At 50.7% G+C, this 19,553-nt stretch overlaps 1 protein-coding gene across 10 annotated transcripts in view; it reads right to left on the bottom strand.

Moving 5' to 3' along the window:
• AIFM3 (apoptosis inducing factor mitochondria associated 3) overlaps window positions 1-19,553 on the bottom strand; it is a 53,683-nt gene that overhangs the window by 13,730 nt on the left and 20,400 nt on the right. For all 10 annotated transcript variants that reach the window (XR_008819550.1, XM_056325241.1, XM_056325252.1 and 7 more), the window contains 11 exons: window positions 15,158-15,267; window positions 13,153-13,262; window positions 11,785-11,829; window positions 10,396-10,492; window positions 8,146-8,258; window positions 5,334-5,420; window positions 4,695-4,786; window positions 2,630-2,760; window positions 1,483-1,598; window positions 1,109-1,180; window positions 710-773 (listed from right to left, as the gene is read on the bottom strand). Coding sequence is in view for 9 of the 10 variants with exons in the window: in XM_056325241.1 (XP_056181216.1) it covers window positions 710-773; window positions 1,109-1,180; window positions 1,483-1,598; window positions 2,630-2,760; window positions 4,695-4,786; window positions 5,334-5,420; window positions 8,146-8,258; window positions 10,396-10,492; window positions 11,785-11,829; window positions 13,153-13,262; window positions 15,158-15,267 (1,037 nt within the window). In the remaining variant the exon portion in view is untranslated. The remainder of the gene's footprint in view (window positions 1-709; window positions 774-1,108; window positions 1,181-1,482; window positions 1,599-2,629; window positions 2,761-4,694; window positions 4,787-5,333; window positions 5,421-8,145; window positions 8,259-10,395; window positions 10,493-11,784; window positions 11,830-13,152; window positions 13,263-15,157; window positions 15,268-19,553) is intronic.

The raw sequence follows: 19,553 nt of genomic DNA, 5'->3' as shown, positions 1-19,553 counted from the left end.
TAATCTGCCCATCACCTTTTATGCTTGAAGATAATTTTCAATCCACTTCTTAAATTTGGGAGGGGGGCAGGGGGGGGTGGAAATAGTTAAAAGGGAGCCCTCAGAGTTCCAGAAAGGGCTCTTCTGCCTCCTTCACAACCTCTACCTTTTCTTCAGCTTTTATTTTCCTTTTTTGATCTTTTTTTTTCCTCTAGCCTTCACGAATCAGAGTAGTCAACAGAACAACAAAAGCAGATTAAGCTAATTTTGTGACTCTTCTGGTCCACAACATTTTTAAAAGTTCGAAAGTGAGAAAGGGATCTTTTTTTCCCCAAATGTAAAGGAGAAAACCACCCTCTTCTATGGCAGTGGCAGCAATTTAAAAAAAAAAACAAACAACCAAAAATAAAAAAAAAAACCCAACCAAACAAAAAAACAGGAAAAAAATCACACTGGGGAGGATTTAAAAAAAAACAACTTGAGAGGAAGAAATTGATTTGAATGGGTTTTTTTTCTGAAAAAATCAAAACCATTACTATTTTCCAAATATATTTTCGGTTGCATTTTGGGGTGAGGGCTCTAGAAAGGCCTTTTTCAGCTTTGCTACGCAGACTCATGTGTGACAACCAAGCAGGGGTGGCACATCAGCACTAGCACCTCAAGCTACCTGGCCCCGGGGACGCATCGGTGCCACGTCCCCACGCTCTGCACCGCCGCGGCAGCCCCTTACCGACACCCACGACACACACGTCGGCCCGCAGGACCTTCCCGCTCTTCAGCACCACCTCCTTCAGCTGCGTGAGACACAGGGGGGCATCAGTGTTATTTCAGGGACAAACCCCCCCGACACCCCGCCTCGGCAGCAAGCCGCGCTGGAGCTCGAGTCATTGCTGCCATGCCGGTTGCCTGTAACTCCTTATGCAGGCAGGAGGAGGAGGGTGGGAGCCATGAAACCACCGCACACTGCCTGGAGTGCCTTGCTCCTGGGAGCTCCTGGGTTTGCCAAGTCCAGGAATTTAAATTTCAGGAGCTAGGAAAGAGTGGAGGGCAAAACCCCGGCGGTGAAGGGAATGGCAGCCTGGGGGGATGCTGCGGTGGTGCCCCTGGGGAGCCTCTGCCCACACCCTACCTTGCCCTCCTGCTCCCGCAGCTCCGACACCTCTGTCTGCATGTAGAACTTCACCCTGTTGCTCTCGAACATCTGGAGGGGGGACATGGGACAGAGCAGGGGACATCAGGACCCTGAACCATCCCTGCTCCTGGTGTCCCTGTGCCCCCTGCACTGCCCTGCCTACCCTCTGGGCTTGACTCCAGCAGAAGGTGAGTCCCAGTACACGGACCACGAGTGGGAAGACGCAGCCCATTCTTTCTTTCTAGTGAATGCTACCATCACAGCTTAGTCAATAAATGCCCAGTAACAAATGAATTAGCGCATTAAGCGAAACAAGCAGACCCCCCCACTCTGTCACCTAAACCACTTCCCAGATGGAAAAGAGAGGTCACCTTCATGACAGCGCGGCCAACCCTCTCCCCAAAGAACTTCTTGAAGGGGACTTCCTCCAGCTCCACCAGGGACACTGAGTGGGCCCTCTCCGCGAGGTAGGCAGCCACCTCCATCCCTGGGGAACAGAAGCATCTCTACTGGGAGATCTGGGGTGCCACCAGACCTGGTGGCCGCAAGGGGCCACACCATTTCAGGGAGATTTATGATTTATGGCAATTTGTTCTTAGATGCAGGTTTCAAAGACTGAAAGGAGGAATCAGCCCTGACAAAGTCCCAAAGTGCCCAGGAAGCCGTAGCACTTGGAGCAGTGGACCTCAGATGAGGGAAACCTTCCTCTTACATCTGGGACTGTCTCAGCAGAGGTAATGAGCTGTGGGCTGAAACCAGCCCTTGTGACCAGCTATCTTCTTTGATCTGAATGGGAGAATTTTGGTGCTGGCAAGTGCATGGGAACCTTCACCAAGACACTTTCTATCTATGGGGTTTGTTTTGGAAATGGATCTTTTCAATGACCTGCATTTTGCAGCTGCCCCCCCAACACCACATGCTTTTCTGTAGATGGGATTGATTGAACAATTAAACCAGGATTTATTTTTTTTAAAAAAAGAAGAAAAACAAATACCAACATTTTATAATAAATTCCCTGACTAATAACCATTTGAGCTTAAGGCTTGCAGGCCCACAATAATTTTGTTAGAAGAATATAAAGCAAAAAGAATGACCATCAAAGAAACTCTAAGATTTTTCCTGTGTATTTTAAAAATTCACCACCCTGCTAAAAAGGGAAATAAACCCACAGGCTTTCACCTACGAACAAGACCCTCCCAATTGAAGCCAAATCTAGGCACAATGGATTTAAAACCACCCAAGCACCAGTACTCAACTTGCTGTACGTTTTTCAGACTGGGACAGCAATATCTGTGTCCATGCAAGCTTAACAGCTCAGCCTCTTCAGTAAAATCAATTTCTTTAGCAAGAAGATGTCCTTATCACCCACCCTGGAGCTGGAGGCTGGACTACCCCAAGGTCCACTTTGGTAGGGGGGTTACTTCTAAGCAGGCAGTGAAAAACTGGGCAAGGGACTGGGATAATCTGCAGGAAGATGTGGACAGCTGAGATGTGGACACCCGCAGAATGAGCACTCACCCAGGAAGGATGCTCCCACGATAACCACATTCTTGCTCGTGGCCAGCTTCACGACACGGTTGGCATCTTCGGGTGTTCGGATGTTGAAAACATTTTCTACCTCCTTGCCTTTGCAGCTGAGAGCTTTGGGCCTGAAAAAACATGTTGAGGGTGAACAGGTACTTTTCTTAACCCTGTGGTGGCAACTGGGACCACAGACCCCCTTTCCTGGGCTCCAGCAGCACCTCAGCCTTTCCTTTTTTCACTTTTCTCTTCGCTGGAGACATAACGTGGAAAAACCCAAATGTTGGTGCACAATAGCCAGAGCACAGCCACAAACAGCAGCACAGCAGGGTCTGCTCGGTGGCCAACCCCAACCCCATCCATGCACCAAAGTACCCGTGGGCCTGAGCTCCCTTCTGGAGCAACACAGCACAGTGCAGGACAGGTACTGCTTTGCAAGCTTGTGCTTAACTGCTGGCATGTTGTAAAATTTTCAGAAGCTTAATGGGACACAGAAAACTCACTCCATCCTCCAGCAGATGCTTTGGAGCCATTTGGACTTTCATAAACCTTCGGAGATGCAGGTTCTACTACCTGTTCCTAAGGGCATGCTGTACCAGTTTAATCATCTCCTCCCCAGGCACTTACTGGAGCCTATGTATTATTAAATATCTGGCCCCTGCATACCCAGCTCACATCTGGAAATAGGACAGATTAGCCTAAATAATTTAGGTACCTCAAAAACATTTACTCAGTGTTCCTGGAGATTGTGCATAAGGATTTTGAAATTATTGCCAAAGGCTTAATCCTCTTTTGAACCTAATTCAGGTGGCTGGTGCAGATGGTATTTTGGCTGTGGCACTGCACACCCCAGCACCAGCAGTTATCACTGGTGGGGCTGTTGCTGTTATAAGTGGCACACAGGGTTGCAAAGGGATTGTTCTACAACATCCCTTCCCCAGATGATAAATTTTGCCAGGGCTGCATTCCTCCTACTTCATTTTGTGCCTTGGTGTTAGAGCCCAAGGAAAGGGAACAAGGATGCCTCATTTTAAAGTGCCAGTGTTGACAAATCTGCTATTGAAAACAAACCGACCCACTGCTTCCAGGGTGCTAGGGATGATGCCAATCTCAGGTGATGCTCTGTGCCCCAGCAGCAGCTGTGTGGAGCAGGACAGGCACATTGCTACTGCCTTTCCCTAGGGCTGGACCAGGTTTCAGTCTTGAAAACTTCCCTCCTGGAAGCAAGCCTCACAAAGGGATCTGTTAGGTTGGGTCAACAGCAACACCTTAAGGCTGCAACAGAGAAATATTAAGCTTTCATTGTTGAGAAAGATCTTAAAAGGTTGGCAGGAAATGAAAGATGGAAATTTGGATGGATGAATTATCAGATTGTCAGGGTTGAGTATTATTGAGGGGTGAAAAGAAGAGCAGTGTGGCAACAATTCAGACTATTTTGGAGACTTTTGTTAAAACAAGTATGTTCAAGGTCCTGGGCATTAATTTCCATATCCTAAGATGATGAACACCTTGGGAATTTCCCGAGTCTCTCCCACACAGTCTCAAGCCAGCCCCCAGGGAACAGCGCAGCAATAGGGTGCTGCTGGCAAATTAACTCCACCTTTTCAAATCTCAGTTTTCTATCAATATCTTTAACATTAAACAGTCCATGCATCCCAACTGCTTTTTGTTAACACCCTTTTGACCTTGATGCTGACCATGAAACACCCCAGGTAGCAAATCCTGCAGCCGTCCTGCCAGCTCCTATGTCTGATGGATACCTGCTTTCTGGATGACTCTTGAATGATGCTGAGGCTTTCCAGCTTTGGCTGAGCAGACACACTTAGCACAGTTTTATAGATATATATGGCACAGATATAGACAGATATAGATATAGACTGATATAGGTATATACAGATGTATCTAATAGGTGTTCTTTGCCTTTTCGGCAAACACCATTGCAAACAAATCCAGTGTCTGAATTCAACTGCCATATTTGACTCTTTATCCCCAGGCACAAGCTCTTCACATTCTCAGGCAAAATAGTTCCTCTTGATCTTTAAAATGTTTGTTCATAGCTTACGTGTTCCCAGTCGCTATCAGCAACTTGTTGTATTCCATCTTAAATCCATCCTTGAACACAGCTGTCTTGTTCTTGATATCCACAGCCGCAACCTGAAATCATTCCTAGATAACGTTAAGGGATGAAATCCCAGACGTTCACCAAGCTCCCAGCCCAACCAACTTGTCTGTTAGGTTTTAGCTCCTTGCGTTTCTGTCCACAGCTTAGCCAACCCAGAGCTTGGGTGTTCCTAGTTGCCTTTTCACAAACCCTTGAAGATCTCCCAGTATAAATAAAATAATGAGGAGAAATGTTTAAACCATTATTTTCTGCACTGCTTGCCAGCTCATCATCCTAATCAGAGGCCAACTGGTCACTCCAGATCCACATGAGGATGCTCACAAATGGCAGGTAAGAAATGACAATTTGCACAGGGATTCCTTCCTGCCACAGGAGGAATTGCATTAACTGTGGTTTTGAACAAACACCAGCAACCTGCATGCTGCAGCACAAACCAGAGGGGCTGGGGGAGCCGCATGGTTTCTGCAATGGCATCCAGTAAGCCAAGAACAGAAAGAGCTGCCACAACGGCTAAACACTGCCTCTGCGTACTAGCACTTGCAGGAGACAGCCTGCAAGTATACACAGGTCTCTCCTTACCTGCATTTCAGTTAAGACTTCGATGTCATAGGTTCGGAAGAACTCCTTGGGGCGCAGGGTGATCTGCTCTGGGTGGGAATCCATTGACTGCAAAAAAAGCCATTTTTTTTGCCAACCGCTGTTGTTTGAACAGGAGAATGAAGAAATGCCTGTCACCAACACAAGCCAGCGGTAGTCTGAAGTCAGTCCTTACAGCATGGGTTAAGAGAGTTGCCCTACAGGAGCTGGAATCAAAGCCTGTTCAAGTCAAAGTCATCACAAGACACTGGACTGGGCTCTGGTTCCTTCTCTGCCTGCTCAGCATGGGGCTGGTGCTCACCGGCTAAGGCAGGACCACAGTGAGTGCTTCGGAGTGTCTGCAAAGCAGCTGTACCTGCAGCTCCTCATAACACACACAATTTCATAGGAGCAAAAGAAAAGCCATGTCATTTGGAAAGCAATCAGTTGCCAGGGGAAATGGAAGCTAAAAGAGCAACAAGAACAATCAGCGTTAACACAGCAAGGGCAACACTTTCAAAAGCACCCAAGTTAACGCAGCACAAGTTCCCTCAAAGGCTGATGCAGGGGCATGCGGCCCATATCTGCTCATCTTTAGCTGCAAGATAAAGGTTCTTGCTCTTCCCAGCCTTCCCTGGTCATTTGGGTGAGACCTACATCATCTTTACATGCAAGGTTGACCTCACATTTGACCCCAAGTTCATCTGTCCTCCTAAACCTGTGCACACAAGCTCAGACATAGGCTGAGGACAAGCTGAGCATCAAGTGACCTGTGTGCAGGCTGCTGCATGCTCCGTGCCTGCAGTACAGCAGGGACAGGCATGGCCACATGCATGCCACGGTCAAGCCCTACAACATATCGCACTGCACTGAGCAAACAGCAACACCCACCCGTGCCACACAGGCATAGCACTCGGGCTTGACACAAGGGGGACAGGGGTTGCAGGAATCAAGGGCTTCACCAACTGCCCCTGGGGATGGATGTGCAAGGTCCTTCTCGGCGGAGGAGGCTCAGTCAGGGGCTGGGATGAGCCTTGCAGGACACTCCCTTAGCGTGACTTCAGTTAATGCTGTGCTCAGAAGAGACTCATGCCTTAGGACTGAAGGCACATGCAGAGCCATACAGGTTTTACTGCAAATTCTTTAAACACCCAACATTTACAGAGAGGAATGTCTGACTCCATGGCTTGGAAGCGGCGGCCCCCACATCAGTGCACAGGGAGGGCAGCGCAGAGCAGTACACAACCACCACGGGTTTGGCTGCTGCTCAGTGCTCCAGCTATGATAATGGAGACATTGCAGCACACCAGGGAGCGGGTCATGGTCCAAAGAGGACAAAGAGGAACACTCCAGCAGGACCTCGGGACAGATGGAGAACACGTGAACAGGTGTTCAGCAAGGCAGAGGAAGCGCAAAGCTGCAGTTTCAGGAGGCAAGAAGTCTGCTGCTTACAGCTTTGTGTGCTCCTCCTCTAATGACTGTTTCCAGGGTTAGTCCCACTCACAATATAAATAAGAAAATTCGCCTTTTTTTCTAGCCTGTTCCCAAAAATTCTGCCTTCTCTTCCATGGGCTTTGTGCACCTTTTAAAAGCAACTACAGCCAGAGGTGATTAGTGGAGGTTTAACAAACCACACATAACATCTCTGGCTTGTTATTATTTAACAGAGTGGAAAAGGCAGTCTAAGACTCACACGGCAGAGGTAAGTGTTTCGGAGAGCTGCCTGGCTGGGACAGGGACTGCAAGCTTCTCCAAGCTCCCCAGCACAACCTCTGTGACTCTTGGATGTAGGTTTCAGCCAGCTGCTCCTCACCCCAACTTCAAGCAGGTCTTGTCCAAGCACAGAAATGACTTGAACACTCTCAAAAAGCTGCATGTATACTTGCCTTCCTTTGAAAATCGCTTTGCCTTGGGACTGGAAGCAGAGTTAGGTGCTGCGATTGTAAAGTACCAGCCCCCATATATAAGCATCCCTGACATAAAGGGGAATACATATATCACCTGTTCTTATGTTATCCCCAAGCTTCAAGATTAAATGCTGCTGTCCAACCTGAGTTGCTGTTTGGTGTCAAGTAAGGGTCAGGGGTCAGCAATAAAAAACGTTATTAGAAGATCATCCTGTGTCTACAAATTGGAATGCAAAATGGGCTGTGTACCAGAAAAGGTGATCTTTGCACTGAGATCAAGTTACCGAGTTGTGATTATGACCGATAATCATAGTAATTATGGCATGGAGCATCACTGGGCAGTAAGAACCATGCACTAATAAAAAAGCTGGTAGACAATACAGTTTGTTCACATGCCCCATTTCATTGCCCTAAAGATTTTGATCCAGAAACATAACAGGAATGTATGAGCTGGCCAAGACAGCTATTGCTAGATGTATGAAGAATCACAGAATCATAGAATGATTTGGGTTGGAAAGGACCATAAAGACCATCGAGTTCCAGCCCCCTGCCCCGGGCAGGGACACCCCCCCCAGCCCAGGCTGCTCCCAGCCCCGTCCAGCCTGGCCTTGAGCCCAGCCAGGGATGGGGCACCCACAGCTGCCCTGGGCAGCCTGTCCCAGCGCCTCGCCACCCTCACAGGGAGGAACGCCCTTGTTTCTGTGCTGGAGTGCTCTTAGTTCAGAGTTTGAACGACTCCTCTGTTGTGTTTCATATTTCAGTCATCAACAGAAAAGAAAATTCAAGGGAAAACAGAGACAGGACAATTAAGGAACAAACGTGCCTCTGCAATGAGTAACAATGGGGAAAGGTCCTAGAGCAAATTTTAAAACAGGGGAGGAATGTGACATACCCAAAGTGATACAAACCTTACTGAGCTTTGGTCTGTCATAGGGCAAGTGTCTGTCCATCGTGCACATCACAATCCTGTCCGAGAAACCCTCCTGGCGCAAGGTCTCTGCACACACCAGTCCAGCTGCCCCTAAAGGAGAAGGAAGACCAGCCGCAGCCATGTGTATGGGGCATTTCAAGGTCTGCACACTTGGCTCCTAAAACCCACCAGGCAGGGCTGACTCCAAAATCACAATCTCTGCTAGCCCTGGCCTTACTTTTACAGCCCTTCCCAAGCCAAGCAGCTTGCATGGGAAGCCAGCTGGGGTGGGCGCACCAGGCAGCAGGAGGGACCCTCTGTCTGTGGGGCATGACATCAAGACCCTGCGGGACTTGCCTGTCCTTAACTCACACAACCCACAAAGGGCACACCTGAGGAGTGCTGCCAATGCCTACACACCTCTCACAAGCTCAGGGGCACGGGCAGCCACTCAGACCCTTGCACTCCTCTAGTCAGGGAAGGGTCTCACAGTTTCCCCCCTGCACACTCGACCACCTCCTGGTGAATTTACAGCCGAACATGGAGGGCAGGGAGTCCTTCATGGCTGAAGTGTTGGTTGCGTGCTTCACTGTAGAGTATTTTGCATGCAATTTCTTTGAGGTTTTTTTTTTGTTTGCTTGGTTTTAACCACAAAAAAAAGGATAAATCAAACAAGAATCTGTCTTGGGGCATGCTGCGTCCCTGCAACCAGGCAGCCTGATGGGCATGTCTCTTCTTCCCTGGCCAGACTGGTGCAATTTGAGAGCTCAAGTGAGAAGTCCTGAGCCTCTTCTCAACGAAGGAAGCCCTGCTCAATGATGAATGTTTTCAGGGCCACAGTTTCTGTGATATCAATAAAGAAGATGGACCTGGACAGTAGCATGGTTTGGTCTGTCAGCAAAATGTTCCTGTTGGTGGAGGAGGGGGACAGTGGAAGAAGAGACAGGTGGGTTGACATCCTGTGCATGCTGCCTGGGGCATTCTGAGCCAGGACTGATGCTGCACAGATGCCAGGATAGACCTCACATGAGGAAGGGGCTGTGGACACTTGCGCTTCAGCTCTGTGGATCTTGGTCCTTGATGCAGGGCTGGATATGTAGTCTCTTCCCAACACCTCTTCCTCACAACCCCAGCTTTGAAATCTCCTTTCCCATCCACCAGACCAGATCTTGGTCTTCAATAGACTGCTAAATTTAGCTGGTCCAGCCTGAGAAAGTTCCTTCAGCAATGGCTAACATTGCCTATGGCGTGACTTTGCTGAGGATTTTGATGACTGTCCAGCCCTGCTGAACACTAGGACGGATCAGCTGACCTCAGGGAGCAAGAGTGTCACACTCTGGCTTTCAGTCAACAAACAGCAGGGGCACAAGGAAGGGAAAAAATGTTACCCAGCAGCAAGGGAAAAGCCAGCCAAGCTGGTTTTCCCCCCTGCTCAGGCTGTGAGCTGCAACTTATATGGCAGGAGCAAGAGATAGCAGTGTGCTCCCCATCTCCACAACTTAGATCTGGTGACCTGAGGGCTTTAATCAAGTATGAACACATGTGCCAAGAGCAGCCATTCCCTCCAAGTCCCATGTCCAACACCAGACGGCTTGTGTCTTCCTCCCACCCTCCATTTCACCACCACATGGTCCAGCCTGGCATCCAACCCATTCCAGAAACAGGCAGACTTGGTAGATGGGATTCACTCCATCAGGCTTTCTACAAAAAATGCATTACACAAATGGATCTGGGACAAGAGATAAGAAAAGATAGGTTGGCAGTTTTGCTATTTCATGCAGGGATTTAATATTTTCTGGAAAAAATGGAAGAGTTTATGCTCAAAGAAGCACCTTGAGGTAAGAACTTTGGAGCTGCAGGCAGCTGCAAGGGGATGAGATAGAGATGTGCAGGCTCCAAGAAGAAAAGGTATATTCACATCACAAGACTGAGAGGACTTTACACTTATCAGTTGTGGAAATCAGGGGTTACTGATCTATCTGGGGAGGGTGTAGAGGGAAGAAGGTTCAGGGTACCCACTGCAAAGGACTGTGACAGGGAACTACAAATCCCCAAAGACCAGAGGTACAGGTCACCTTTGGACCATCAGTGTGTAGGACAAGGCTCAGGAAGATCCTCTGGTCTGACCCTTTGCACAGGGAGGGACACAGGAGGGGTGACAGAAGGTGCACAGCACACAGACACCCTGCTTTCTGCACACTCGCCTGGGACAGGACACATGGCAATGCCAGCACATGCCACCCAATACCTGCACCGATGATCAGCACGTTGGTACTGCTCAGGTTATAGTTACTCAAGGAGATGCACTTTGCCATCATCTTTGTCCTCCTCTGTGTCTGAAGAGCCTATGCCAACAACAACAAGAAGAAAAGTCATTATTTTTTCTCAGCTTTAACCTGGGTAGCCAGGCAGGAATGGGCACAACTACACTACTGTCATAAACCAGCTTGGATAGAAAGGGAACAACTGCATCCTTGTGCCCAACAAGGACCCCAAACCCACGCTCAACCAAATACCTCTCCACCATCCAGTCCACCACCCCCTTACAAGGTGCAAAAGAAAAATAAATCCATTGTCTTCTGCAAACTCATCCAGGTACACAGAGCTGGGAAAAAAATGAAAAAAGCAGCTCAGGTGTGTCATTGCGCAACTCTGCAACCAACAGGTGAGATGGAAATGCATAAGTCCCATCAGGAACTTCATCCTGCACCTGAGCAAAGCCTGTATATCTCTGATACCCAAAGAAGCTGATGGACTTGTCCAACCAACCAGAGCACACCCGAGGACATATGCTGTTGTAGGTCTGCTGCACAGACCCCCTGTCACCAGGCATCTGAGGCCAAAATCTGTTTCTGGTAGAGGGAACAGGCTCAACCCTTTTTATCATATTCCACCCTAATCAGCTGGAGTAGAAGTTCTGCCATTCAGGTGACCTCTCTGGATCTAAACCAAGTGCTGTAAGGGTCTAGCTGGCTCTGAGCCACTGAATTCACACACACATACAGGCAAATGTGCATCAGAAGGCAGCTCTTCATGGAAAGAAAGATGGCAGTGGCCTGAATGGGCCTCATTCTGCATGCTGCCTGGGGGGATGAGAGCCCTCCCTGCCCATGCACCAGGTTCCTCTCCAGCAAAGAGCTGATGTCTGGGCTCAAGACGAAGCACAACAACCTCTGTCATCGCTGTGCCACATTCAGACCCAACAGACAAGGTCAGAAGGCTGGTGGAAGAGACCTGTTTCCATGGGCCAGCTGAATGAAAAGTTGCTGTGAGCTTAAGGAAACATAGGACAAGTTCAGGACAAACAGCTAGTAAGACCTGAATCCATGGACACCCCAGCTCAGGTGTGTGGCAGCTGCAGGGAGGCTGGGGTGCATGAGCAGGGCAGGAGGGGAACACAACACCTCTGCCCTGCTCCACTTGTGCCTCTCTACAGACTTTGGGCTGTTGCTTGAGACAGGACTAGGCCAGGCCGACCTTTGGTTTACCCGTGTTGGATGCTCACACATCACTGTTCAGGCACTGCTGCCCCTATCAGAGAACCAAAAGAAAAGCATTTCCCCACCCCCAACCCCATGCACACAGAGCAAAACACAAAAGCATGGGCCTTGATTTTGGGATGCCAGTGGTCCCTCACCTGCTTGCTTGCTCGGATGTACACCTTCTCCTTCTCAATCTTCACCTAAGGGTGACAGGAGAGCAGCGTTTTGTAGGACAGTGAGAGTCTCTGGCGTGCAGAGGTTGATTACACCCTCTGCAACTAATGAACAGGTCTCACCAGGTCTCCTGCAAGAGTGGCCCAGGCGGCAGAGCTCACCCCAGCTGAACACTGATGGTCAATGTAAAACCTGATTTCTCTCTCAGGCTTATGGCTGGTTTCTCAGTCCCACCCCACTCCTGCTCAAGAGACCTCCGAGCGCGCACCTCCACTGTCAGGCTCCCAGGAGGCATTCGATGCCTGTGAGTGGGTGGCAAGGGGAGCTGCAGGGGAGGAAGGACAGCTGGGTAAGGTGCTGCTCTCCACTGGCCACCCCAGCATCTGCTAGGAAAATGTGTGCTCCACACCTTCAAAGACATGCTTATTCCAGTGCAAACAGCCATTTTGCAGATGGCATCAAGCTGAGCGGTGCAGCTGATACTCTAGAGAAGGGATGCCGTCCAGGGGGACCCGGGCAGGCTGGAGAAGTGGGCCCCTGCGAACCTCAAAAAGTTCAAGTAGGCCAAGCACAAGGTCCTGCACCTGGGCCAGGGCACTCACCAGTATCAATACAGGCTGGGGGATGAAGGGACTCGAGAGCAGCCCTGCTGAGAAGGACTTGGGGGTACTGGTGGATGAAAAGCCAGACATGACCCGGCAGGGTTTGCTGGCAGCCCAGAAAACCACCCGTGTCCTGGGCTGCATCCCCAGCAGCGTGGCCAGCAGGGCGAGGGAGGGGATGCTGCCCCTCTGCTCTGCTCCCGTGAGACCCCACCTGCAGCGCTGCGCCCAGCTCTGGGGTCCCCAACATCAGAAGGGCAGGAGTGAGTGCAGAGGTGGGACACATATCAGGGGGCTGGAGCCCCCCTCCTGTGGGGACAGGCTGAGAGCTGGGGCAGTTCAGCCTGGGGAAGAGAAGGCTGCGGGGAGACCTTAGAGCAGCCTGCCAGTGCCCGACGGGGGCTTACAAGAAAGCTGGAGAGACATTTTAGTAGGGCCTGTAGCAATAGGACAAAGGGCAACCGTTTTAAACTAAAAGAGGGGAGATTTAGATTGGACATAAGGAAGAAATGTTTTATAATGAGGGTGGTAAGACACTGGATCAGGTTGCCCAGAGAAGCTGTGGGTGCCCCATCCCTGGCAGTGTCCAAGGCCAGGCTGGACGGGGCTGGGAGCAGCCTGGGCTGGTGAAAGATGTCCCTGCCCATGGCTGGGGGTTGGACTAGGAGATCTTTAAAGGTCCCTTACAACACAAGCCATGCTGTGATTCTGTGATTTCCTCTGCTGCTTCAAGAACAAAGTTCTCACCTGGAACCTGGGTAAGCTGTCCAAGCCAGGAAAGTCCTCTATGTCACCTGTGCCGATGTTGAAGCAAGCTCCATGCCAGGGACAGCGGACTCTTCCTTTGGACAAAACCCCTACAGTGAACATGGCAGAGCAGAGTTGGTTTTGCCCTACAGTTGCCCTCCACCCTTGCCTGCAGCCCACTGAGATCAAGCTGCCATGACCTGACCAGGCAGGTGATGGTGACGGTGGGCTTCTTGGCTTCTTCACAATCTGAGCGAGGCTGACCTCCTGAAGGCTGCAGGTTGCTGCCCAGAGCCTCTTGCAGCAGCCAGCAGGAGCTGTGCCGCTCCACACAGAGCCACCTCAAAGTTCGAACTCTGTGAGCATGCCCCCGTGGCACTCCTTCTTCACCCAGAGGTGTCACTTCTCCTACAGGACACATGGCAGCTGTTGTGGGCCTGGATGGTCAACAGCATCTTGGCTACTTGATGTGGAGTTCTCTTAACTTGCACATGGGATGGTCCAGCCATTTGGGACAGAGGGTAAACAGTTACCAACTGGGGTTTGCTCCCATCCTGCATGACGGATCCCATCTAAAATGTCCTCGCTGACAGTGCCCTTCCAGTGCCTCTGAGCACAGCTCCAAAGCTGCCTGCTCTGCCTGGGATATAATCTTGCTCTCCAGCAGGGCCTGGGGCTGCAGTCCCCAGGGTCTCGTAGTCACTTCCACAAGCCCCAGTAGCACCCCGAGCAAGCAATGCCTCAAGCAGAGCATGACTAATTTAGAGCAAGTGTGTTTCAGACCTGATCCTGTCACAGCAAGGAGTCGGGAAAGCGTGGGGCATGCCCAAAGCCATGAGTTCACTCCTTGCAAGTGTTTGCTCAGAGGCTGCTACCTTGGACTTTGGCTTTCCCTGCCTGAAGGAGCTGGCTCACACCACCAGGGCAGAGTGAACAGCTACAATTCAGTCATGCCAGGCCGGTCCTGAGCTTCTGCCTTCACTTGCTGAGGCACAGCAGTGCTGCATCTCATCACCCACCACACGTGGGGACACAGGGGCAGCCCCTGCACTTACCTCTGCAGCAAAGCCTGTATTCCCCAGTGAGATCCCTGCGGGCGGCCAGTCTCAGGGGTGCACCCACAGGTCTCTTAAAGGCAGGCAGGTTCTTGCCTCTGTGGCCACTGAAGCAGCATGGGGCTCTTCTGCCCTGCTCAGCAGGCTGCTAGCCCCAGGCAAGGGGCAGAGAGCGTGGCTGGCTGCACCCAGCACTGCTGCTGGGCCAGCAGCGGCCAGAGCATACTCAGCAGGATGCTCTGCTGTCTTCTCCAGGATCCCACCTCCAGCAAAGTGCCAAGATAGGAAACCACTGTACCTCATCCCACTTCAATCAGTAACACCAGCAACACTTCTTTTTGCTACTGAAAGGATCCCATCAGCCCAAAGAGCTTCTCCTTCCCCCACAAACAGGATTTTGATTTGAAAGGAGCTGTGGTTTTGTGGGTTTGTGGGTTTTTTGAAGACTGAGTGGCCTGAAAAATCATAAGGTGATTTCCTTTCCCCTCCCTGCCCCCGCTTTAAGACTTTTTTTTTAATTCCTTTGTGGCTGGGAACTGATAAACAGAACAATATGAAAAGCCCCATAAAACCAGGCTTTGCATGGGGACAGCAAGCTGCAGCTGCTTCATGCCACCCAACACAAGTTCAGCTCCAGCTGAGGAATGAAGCAGAGCCGAATTCAATGGTGCCTATGCTGTTTTGTTCTTCAAACTCACCCAAAGAAGTCCCGGCCCTGTGACCAGCAGTGGCAAGCTGGGGTCACCAGCAAACCAGACACGCAGCAAAGCACTCCCAGGAGCACCCCCAGCTTTCTGCCCATGCCTTCCCCCAAGGAACATGCCAAGATGATGCTGAGTGTGCAACCTGGCACTGCCCCATGCCCCACAGCACAGCTGGATGAACACCGAGCTGTCTTTTGCCAACACTGATACCCTCGGTTAGTCTCCTAGGATGTGATGCAGACTGACCTTTGACCAACGGAGCCCCATAGTGGGGACACTTGTGTCCCACGGCGTGGAACTCACCACTCTCCTTGATGAGCAGAGCCTTCCCACAGCCCAGGTCCACTTCCCGCATCCTGGGGAGGAGGAGCAAGGAAAACACATGGCAGAGCACCTTCCTGGCAGCAAACACTGCACACTTGTCCTGCACCCCCGCTCTGGTCCCACCAGGCTCCCCCTCCTTCAACTTGCTCACCACTGGCTCCAGGTGACTTACAGGTTTGGGACACTCCTGCCACCAAGCCAGCTTTGGAGGTGGCTCTACTGGTCCCAGCTTGAGGCACATCCAAGCTGGGCCACTGATGGCAGCTTCTTCATCCATCCCTGTGACAAGAGGTGGCCCAAACCAACTCCTCAGCTGCTCAGGAGGCAGCTGGTTATTTCCACCCAGGTCCAGGGGGTCAGAATAAATCCTTTCAGCATGTAGAAGGAGCACCTACCCGTGACCTTGCTGTTTCCCTCAGCTGTTTTTGCAGAGTAAAGCTCACACAGGGACCTGCCCGCCTGCTCCAGGCTGCTGGCCCCAGCCCTGCATCACAGAGGGGCTTTGCCTCCCTGCCACTGCTGGCACTCAGCCCTGCATTTGCCTAGAAGCCAACTTAACCCTTGAGCCGTTCCCCTGGAGAGATTCAGGTGCTCTTTGAAAGACCGAAGCTGCTTGTGTGGTACCCTGGACAAAAGCATGATTAGCACAGCAGGAATCCTTTGCACACAAAGCTTTGAAATTTTTAGGCTCTCCAGGTCACAACTCCCCAGCTGCAGTCACCTGGTCCTTGACTGGCCAAGCCAGTCTTGAGGTCCTGAGGCACCAGCCAGCCCTGTCCTGGCCAAAAGCATCTCCTTGCCGATCATGCACCTTGTCTGCATCCCCATCTGCTAAATGAGTGATTAATGATGCCATTAGTACTGGAAAGCAGCATTTTAGAAAATCCTTCCTAACTCCCTTGGCTTGGCTGAGAGCAGATCTGCAGCCTTCCGGCTCAGCAGGGTTGTGCTGAGAGATACACACCCCTGCACTGGCTGCAGTGTGGGTGCAGCATCCCAAATTTTCCCACATCCCACCCATTCCCATGGGTGCATTTTCCCACAGCAGCTGGCTGCCCAGGTCTCCCCGGGAATGGCGTGCAGCCTCCCCAGTGCTCAGTGGCACACAGCCAGCTGTGCCCCCTTGCTCTGCTTGCTGCAGGCTGGCCTGGCACAGGTTTTGCAATGCAAAAACGTGCTTTTATTTGCAAGAGTTTCGAAGCCCTGCAGACCATATACAGAACTGGCGTTTAGGCAGTTGCATTACACTGGGCAGTTGCACTATCCACTGAAATAAGTCTTTCAACCATTCATCATTTCCAAGAGGGTGCCCGCATTGCCCCTCTCTGCAGAGTGTGGAGATTAGAATGCAAGAGGCTTCAGTGCTGAGACCCCCACTCCTCCACCTGCCCAGATCTTTGCCAAGGGGATTTCTGCAGATTTCCAACCATAGGGGCACTGCAGGCTGCTCAGGCATTGTTGAGTGAGCCTGATGTTGCTCTGCACTGAGCAGATGTTTACTCTCTGCTCTTTCACTATGCCTCCACCAGATCTTCATCCCAACATGTCCTGTCCACACCTCCTTTTCTCCCCAATCAGGTGCTCTCTTTCCAGCCAACAGCCCAGATACACCCTGTGCAATCCATGACCCAATGCAGTTAGCAGCAGCTGCTTCCTTACAATAGAGCCTTCCAGCTAACCATGGAGGAAAGTAGAGAGACAAATGAGCCCTGGTTTTGCAGGGAGCTGGGTGCAGAGCACAGAGCTGCTGTTGCATGGAAAGTTCCCCTCTACCAGCCAGAAAGCATGTCCCTGCACAATTTGATGTTTATCTGGAAATCCTGGTTGTTCCCATTGCATGAAGTGGACCATCTCTACAGCAAACCTGGCATGTTGCATCTTGTGTACCAAATACACCACTGTGCACACAGCAAACCCCACACGCTCAAGAAAGCTACTGAGCATGTGTGATCCCTGAATGCTGTTCATGCACAATAGGTCCCAGGGTCTGAGAAGAATGGCACTCACCTTGCATGCTCATTGCTCTTTAGGACAGATCAACTCTATCCCTATAGAGACACCTGTCCCACTCGCTGCATCACAGCAACACAGCTGAGACCAGGGCTTAGTCCACCAGCATCCCTGTAACACCTCCAGACCCACCCTGGGCAAGATTTCGTGCGGGCGCCTGCTCCACCTGCATCAACTGTCTCACTAGAGTAAGGTCAAATGCTCAATTTCCTTGCTACCTCAGGTGAAAACAGCAGCAGAGCTTGCAATGCCTGCCCCTGGGAGCTGTTTTGTCCCAGTAAATTGGCAGCCCCACACCCAAGTGATGCAGCTCCGCTCCCTCCCGGTGTAGGACACTTGGCACTTGGAGGTTCTTCCATCAGCACAAAGGGAATAGAGCAGTACAAGTCCTACTGCATTCCTCAGCTGTGCAGCACTTCAGGTTAAATGACAACCATAACTCTATGGGAAGATAAGATAAGTGGAAGAGTTTACAACTTACCCAAGGAACTGTGTGATCTGAGAGAGTCAAAAACAAGACCTGATGTCTTCAAGGCAGCACACAGCCACCTGCAAGGCTCCCAATCCCACACTCGCTCCACAGCAAGCAAGAGGATGATTTATGCTGCACTGCTCCCCACTGAGCTATTTACTCAGTTGGGAATTTGTCCTGTTGCCCCACTCCACTCCCCACTTCAGAAGCACCAGCTAGAATTCAGCTCTGGCCTGCAAAAGACCTTTGCTCAGGAGCTGAGGGAGCGCTGGGGCTGTTTTCTGTCTGCAGCTCATTGACCTCCCCCAGTTAGCCTGCTGGGAGGCTGGCTGGGTACAGCAGCACCAGAGCTTATCTTCCATTATCTATTACTGGTTCTGCTGAGACCATCTTGGTACCAGAAGGATAGAAAGGGTGGGCAGAAAGAGTACCTTGTGCTTGCAGACTCCACTAACACAACGTGGAAGTGCCCAAACTCTTGTGCCAGTGGCCTGCACTGCTGCTGTGTCCACGCACATCTGTGCCCAGCACACTCCTTGAGAGAAGCATCCTAGAAAATCCCTCTGGGTATCAGAGTGAGAAGGGACTCCTTTGGTCTGGCACATTGCTTACATGAGCCACAGGCCCTTCTCACAGCACCTCTCTTTTCAGCTAGACTTAGCCTGCCAGAAAAAAAGTTATTCTCAACTTAAAATGTCTAGTGATGGCAAATCCATTGCCATACTCGGTAGCATGTTTCAGTAGCTGAATGCACACATGGTTGAAGCATGAGGTCAGTTTCCAGACCAATGCCAGTTTCTAGCCCTGGCTTTAGCTGAGGAACTCCCTGCCACAGCCACCTGCAGCCAGGTATGTTCTCACAGACTGCAGCGAGATCCCTCCTCACCTTCCTCATGACCAGCAGAGCTCTTTGGATCTTTCCATCTACTATATTGCATGCTTTCCAGTCAATGTATCTACCGCAGCCCTAATTTTCCAACATCCTTCTTGCGCTGGGGCACTGAAGCAGAGCACACTCTTCTAGTAACATCTCAAACATGAAGTCAGCAGAAGCTGCCTCCAGGAACACTTAGTGTTCAGCCATGACACTGGAGGAGGACTCTTCTTGTGCAACCAGTATTTCCCAGCATCGTCTCCCCTTTCTACTTCACTCCAGCTTCAAGGCCACTGCCTGTGCTCTGTCTCAGGTTCCCTCTTCCCCAGCCTTGCTGCTGCTGCTCACTGTGCAGGAGGTAGTGGGTTGCCCATCATCTCCTAGAAGCCTCCCTGCAGCCACTGTGCTTGCCTTCCAATCCAGTGCATCTCTACTGACTCCTCACCCCCATCTCTCACTGGAGGAGGCCATCTGCCTCCAGGTCCTGAAGTCCCCCCAGCACTACTCTGAGCTGCAGCAGAGCTTGCAGCATCAGCCACATCTCATCATGTGAAGATTTAATTCAGCAATCTGGTGCATCCTTTTGTAGAACGGTCTAACACAAAAATTCCCATCACAATGAAAAAACTTTTAAATCAGAGTAGCGAAACTGTATACAGCTGAAGTGTGTTGCAGTTAGCAAAAAATTTGGAAAACTGCATCCCTGGTGAAAGAGCAAATTGAAAGAGAAGAACTCAGCTAGAAGAGCAAGGCACTGCAGAAGAGGCTTACCACACTATCTGCTCCATCAGCTCCACCCATGCACTACTAAAACTACTAAGGCTATAAATTCATAAAAAATTGTCGGGGTTGTCTAATGCAAGCTGAGTAGAGCCTGTTGAGAAATTCTGCCACACAACGTCACATTTTTCTAAGATGAGTCCCAGGGCAGACTGTGCAGGGAACAGCAGACCTTCTGGTAA

The sequence above is a fragment of the Falco biarmicus genome, chromosome 1 (assembly GCF_023638135.1).
Source record: "Falco biarmicus isolate bFalBia1 chromosome 1, bFalBia1.pri, whole genome shotgun sequence".
NCBI classification, from domain to species: domain Eukaryota; kingdom Metazoa; phylum Chordata; class Aves; order Falconiformes; family Falconidae; genus Falco; species Falco biarmicus.
Note: the sequence above shows the minus strand (reverse complement) of the source record. Positions and strands in the feature narration are given on the sequence as shown.